Raw genomic sequence first — 6000 nt, 5'->3', positions numbered from 1 at the left:
ATTTATCTTGAAGTGTTGTTGTAGTGTTCGATGTAGATTAAAAAATGTTTTATCAGAAGGTAACTATGTAGATTTATTTCTATTGATTATATAACTTTTTATAAAATTTTAATTTAATAATAATTTGAAATATGGACTTTTGAAGGATTTAATCAAAAAATTTATAGAGCTTAAAAGGAGAAATATGACTAGCTTGCTTCGATGGGATGTAATAAGCTAATTTCAATCTCAAAATATTTTGATTTATGTAATAAGCTTATTGCTTCGATGGGATGTAATAAGCTAATTTCAATCTATATTTTTTTTGTTTCCACAAATTATCATATTGTTGTGCATGTTCCTCATTGGAAATACAAGTTGATACAAAGACTTTTTGGAAAGTAATGAGGAGGAAGTTTGGGCAAACACATGTTTTGAAGACATGTTATTGACACATCTTTTGTAAAGCATATATATTTTGAAAAGTTTTAACCCATTCTTTTGGTGCATTACATTATAATGTTTATTTTTCTTATGTAGTTATAATTTGATATCAGTAGTACTAATTGGTGTGCATTTTAATTTTAATTTCTTTTAAATTGCAGAGTATTGCCTGTTTTATAAAATTCCAAACAAATCAAATATAAAAAAAATTAAATATAAAATAATGCATAATATATTTGATTTGTTTGGAATTATATAATACATGCTGGTATTTAATTGTAGAATACAGGTTGGTATACAGAATACAAACTGATACTTTTTTTTTTTTTATTATAAAACGTTAACAAGTATACAATAACTTTAATTTCTGTTTTTTGTTCAGTGTTTACAATTTTTTTTTTTACTTTTATATTTTGATTTATAAATTTTATATGTTTGTTTATTATTTGAGTTTTATAGAGCGTTTAATATATATAAATTATAACTATTTTTGTTTATTATTTAACACCGTGTCTAAAGACAAACATATGCTAGTGATTTAATAAATAGGAGAGAAAGGATGAAAAAAAACTTAGTAGAGAAGGAAAAGACATTCGAGATAACTTTCAAGAAAGTCCCGACTACTTTTGTTGCTTCAGCAGCTTCATCTCCTTCTTGCTGCCTTGCTTCTTTTTCCTCCAGTGGTTCAACTGTTTTCTTCTTGCTTGAAGAAGCTGGCTACCTCTCTCTCCATCTCCCTTTGTTGATCCGATTATGGGCCAACCATTTGCAACCCAAGAGAAACCATCACAACTCTGATTCACCTTCATCGAGAGGGTCCTAGAACGACTCTGGTGAAGGATTCCAAGGTGGTTGAGGCGTGGACCAAATAGGTCCCCCACGGTTTAGGAGACAAGTTGGTCACCCGAGCTTCGCAGGTAAGCAAGGGCAGATTCGAGCAACAAGGGAGGCAACAAGGAGGCGCACTGGACAACTGGTTAAGAAAAACATCCGTGGAGGCATATTGCTAAGCCCCCTATGGTTGATTTTTCATTTAGATACATATGGATGTTTAAATACCTAATCTTGCAAGGGTTTTCGTAATCATTTCCGCTATACTTTATGTTTGGTTTTAAAAAAGTTTTAAAGCCCGATATCCCTTGCAATTACTCTAAAATAAGCTTGACCTAATAGCAGGCCAAGATGACCAAATAACACTATGACACCAACCACCCCTCCAAACTCACCGTCGCTGCCGCCTCACAAGTAATAATAACTAAGAATATGATTTCTGTAATTATTACTCTGAAATTTAAAAATAATAAATCAGTGAATTCACCAAAGCTAGCGCGCCTCGTCACAAATAATAAAAACAAACAAATAAGAACACGATTTCTGGTTTATTAACGAAAAGTCATCTATTAAAATTGAAAATGGTATCAAGCATGCTCAAACAAAATAACTTTTATAGCAGATGGTGTTATTGACTGACTACTGCAAACAATTGTAGAAACTCGGGGATATGCCTAAGAAAGAACCAATGCCACCAACCAAAATTGAACCAATTAATTAAATCAACAATGTTGTGATCTCCAGTTACTTCAAGGATGACACCACCTCAATTGCACTGCCCAATGGCCAAGCTGCTTCAACAAGATAATTTTGGTATTTAACTTTCTTCACCAATGTAATCTCTTGCCAGGGATCCAGGCCTGTCAAAAAGCACCCACCCACCCGCAATCAACATTTAAATTTTTTTGAAACTTTTCTCATTCAACTTCTAAAAAGGAAACCTTTTGACTATTATTTTCTTTTTATTTTTAATTTCTACACTTTTTGACATCATGAACTTTAATAATAAAAGAATAAAATGAGCACATTAACTTACCAAATCCATCTACAAGCAATGTGTATTGGTACACCAGATCCATGCACAAGTAAGGCAGGTTCTCATCTCCTACATTCGGATATATGGATTTGGCATCATCAAGCTTCGTTTCACAGGCACGCTTAGCCTCATTCTCAAAATCCACTGGACGAACTTTTGCAACAGGCACATTTGGATCAACAAATCCAGCCTACGTGTGCAACACGCACTTCGTGTTAATTTGCAGCCCAAACATGAGTATATATTAACTTCCAATTATATTTTCACACATTCAAAGAAATGATCAATACCTCAGCAGCCCTATCAAAGAAAAAGGAAGCAACAAATAAATTCTTCTGTCCATCCCCGCCTCCACCATTCCATACTCCACCAAATGTGCACTTCATATGTGTACATGCTGATTCATTAACTTTGAGAGCCTTAATGGCTACTCTCCTACACTCATTCATTCCTGAACCAGAGGGAGAAGCTGATGCAAGGTATGATGCCCCTCCATATTTATAGGAGCCTTCAGAGAAAATAATATGACATGTTATTAGTCGACAAAATCTTTAGCTTTCCTCCCTTCCAATCTAAAATAATTCAATAGTGAACTCGGGGGTGCGGGGAGGAGGCCTCAAAAACATCTACATGTGGTCCATGTTGGGTTACGTTGTTCAGATGCCAAAAACTGCCAAATGCATGTTAGAAACTCATCCAAAATGGTCCTATTATATTTAAAATCTTTTGGAGATGGAAGCATCTCATGAAGTCGTCCAAGACTTGGAACAAGATTTAGCAAAACACCAAACCATGCATATTTTGTTGTTAGAAAGCCAGAATCAGACCCATGTGCATTTTTGAAGATTTCAACAGCCAGCCTATCCCTAAAAGTAGTCCAAGAGTTGTCATTGGAAAACTCAAGAAGACAAGAAGTCTAGTCTTAAGTTTGATACATTTAGAATTAGTTATGCTATTTTATTCACAGGCTGTCTTAGCATTAATTTGAAAAACCCATTTTCAAACTTGTATCAGATTGCTTAGAGAAAAATAGACTTTCAATTATGCATTTATCTATGCTAGGAGGGATGTTCCAAGGCTTACCTATTTATGTGTCTATTATGTACAGACTGAAGGGCTTTCAGACTAATTATCTTTCACAAGAATTTGAATAGTCATTGTGCTTTCTTCTCTAAGTAATGTATCTCTTTGGTGGGATCCATTGAGTGAGGAACTATCCATAGCATTCTGTATCCCATTGGTGGATTCCAAGAGGTGGTGAGTGACTTCCTCTGTGTATCTCTAAGGTTCTTGTGTTCCTTATGGAGGTGGGGGTTTTATCAATCCTAGCCCAACTTTAAGTTTCCATTACAATTCCAATGTCAATCAGTTTGGGTTGTTTCAACATCATCCCATTATCATTTCAGGGAGTTTCATAGGTGTTTTTGGTAATTCAAGATCTCATCTTTCCTGTTTTGAACCATTGCAATCAAATAAGTTTACAACAAGAAATTGTTGAAAATGGATAAGTGTCACTCCAGATCAATGAATTGCTTTTTCACTTTCTTGTCCCGTATCATTTTTCAATACTGGACACTTTATGGCCACTTGGGTATCCCTTGTGTTTATGACGATATTTTGCATGTCCATTAATTGTGCATATTTAAACCATTTTCAGTTCAATTATAAAATAGAATCACGGGGGACATACATTTATTCATCCTCACATCACTTAAAAGTTTCGTATTTAAGAATCTTAAATTACAAATTTTGTTGTTATATGATTTTTCAGAATATATATTAAGACACTTTAATCATTATTTCCTATTACACAAAAATAGTTTCTTCTATGTAAACATACAGAATATGTAACTTATTGTTTACCAAGCCCGCTGATTGTCATGGCTATGGCTATTTTTTGCATTTAATTTCAGTCTTATTCCTGTTTACTCAACATGCACTTCTGTATTTCTTTTATTTGATTGTTACAATTATATTCTACCTGTCAGATTCTGTTAGGGGTAGAAGGCCACGTGTAAGGCCTTAGAAAAAAGACAAAACAGTTTGTTGTAACCGCTGGAGGGAAAAGGATTTGCTGCATCCAATCCCACACCAAGAGCCTATATGTACTCGTCCCACTCCACGGGAGAAACTATGAAAGGATTGAATACCAGATTATTCTATTCTCCCTATCTCTCTCATCTCACTCAATTCTCTCTACTTCCTTTGTTCTCTCTATTCTTCCTACCCAAACTATTTTTGTTAATTTCCCTTGAATCTCATCGAGCCAAGGGAAGCTCATTGTCTTTGTCTAGGACAATGACAATTTGGTATCCGAGCGCGATTCCGGCCAAGAATTGTAGAAAGTTATGGCGGAAGGAACCCGCATGAAGAACATGGAATCCCAGTTGCAACAAGTCAGCTCGTCCATGTCCGAAGTCTAGGGGAGTCGATCAGCTGGAGCTAGGAAATGGTCGCAATCATGAGGCGATCATAGCCATTGACCATAAGCTAGAAGGTTCGATCGATGGATTGGAGAGGAGACTAGATGGAACGCTAGTCCAAATGCAAGAAGAGATGGCTCAAATGAGAGAGGAGCTTGGGGCGCAACTTCAACAATTCATGTTGATGTTTACTCGCCAAAATTCAGTGAGTATGGCCCCCTGAATTTCGTCCTAGAGATAGAATCGAGCCTCTCTTAAGAAACAATAGAACAGTACATCGACCAAAGACCCCCCCAACATGGGAGGATAGGATGAGGAGGGAGAAACGATGTTGCACAGGGGTCGTGTGGAGCAGATCCCACGACAACAGCCAGGGTTTCCCATGCCCCGAATGGAGATACCCATCTTCAAAGGGGATAACTCGCGCTGGTGGGTGAGGAAGTGCGAAAGGATGTTCGAATGGTATGACATCCCGGAGTGTAGAAACCTCCTTAGCTGCCCCGCTTACTTTGACGATGTAGTAGATTCATGGTACTAGGGGTGGACTAGTGTAAGAGACCATTCTACATGGGGAGAGTTTGCTGAGAAATTATGTGAGAGGTTCAGGGAAAGAAGTATGTCCGATATTGTCAAGGAATTCAACAAGCTCAGATAGGTGGGGGAGCTGAAAACTTACCTAAAAAGATTTGAAGAGCTTAGATCTCTTATGAGCAGTCACGATCCTCATCTCTCGGAGGTCTATTTCGTGTCTAGTTTTTTGAGTGGTCTAAGTGAAGATCTAAGGCCTATGGTCAAAATGATCAGACTCCGAACAGTGGAACAAGCCGTAGAGAGTGCTAGACTGCAGGAGATGGTGGTGGAGGCCTTGATGAAGAAACAAAGGCAGCAAAGTAACGCTATGGCGACAGGGACCTCTCACCAAGGAGGCAAAGGATTTAACCAGTGGGTAGTTAATAACCCCAGAGCTAAACCGTTGGGAGCACCCCACACCACGGGAGGGTTTAACGAACAGAGGAGGCAGCCAGGTACGTGCTTCAGGTGCGGGGATAAGTACTTCCCGGGGCACCAATGTAGGAGACAAATTCTCCTGCTGGAAGGAGATCCAAGAGAAACATCGGATGGTGGAGAAAAAACTGAGAAGTGTGAAGAGTTGGGGGAGGAAGACAATGGGGAAATATCACTCCACGCATTAAAAGGGGTGACTAACAATAAGATAATTAAAGTTAAGGGAAAGGTGAAGGAAAAGAGTTTGATGATCTTGATAGATAGTGGAAGCACCCACGGCTT

At 37.5% G+C, this 6000-nt stretch overlaps 1 protein-coding gene across 1 annotated transcript in view; it reads right to left on the bottom strand.

Annotated features, from left to right (window-relative positions):
- Window positions 1–1783: 1783 nt before the first annotated feature.
- Window positions 1784–6000, bottom strand: part of LOC127789181 (apyrase 2-like) — a 43401-nt gene continuing 39184 nt past the window's right edge. Inside the window, exons 7-9 of the mRNA XM_052317993.1 lie at window positions 2581–2798; window positions 2291–2480; window positions 1784–2114 (exon numbers count right to left, since the gene is read on the bottom strand). Coding sequence (XP_052173953.1) covers window positions 1999–2114; window positions 2291–2480; window positions 2581–2798 — 524 coding nt within the window. The 3' untranslated portion in view covers window positions 1784–1998. The remainder of the gene's footprint in view (window positions 2115–2290; window positions 2481–2580; window positions 2799–6000) is intronic.

This window comes from Diospyros lotus, chromosome 13 (assembly GCF_014633365.1).
Source record: "Diospyros lotus cultivar Yz01 chromosome 13, ASM1463336v1, whole genome shotgun sequence".
NCBI lineage: Eukaryota > Viridiplantae > Streptophyta > Magnoliopsida > Ericales > Ebenaceae > Diospyros > Diospyros lotus.
The sequence above is the reverse complement of the archived record's forward strand: the minus strand, read 5'-3'. Positions and strand labels throughout refer to the sequence as shown.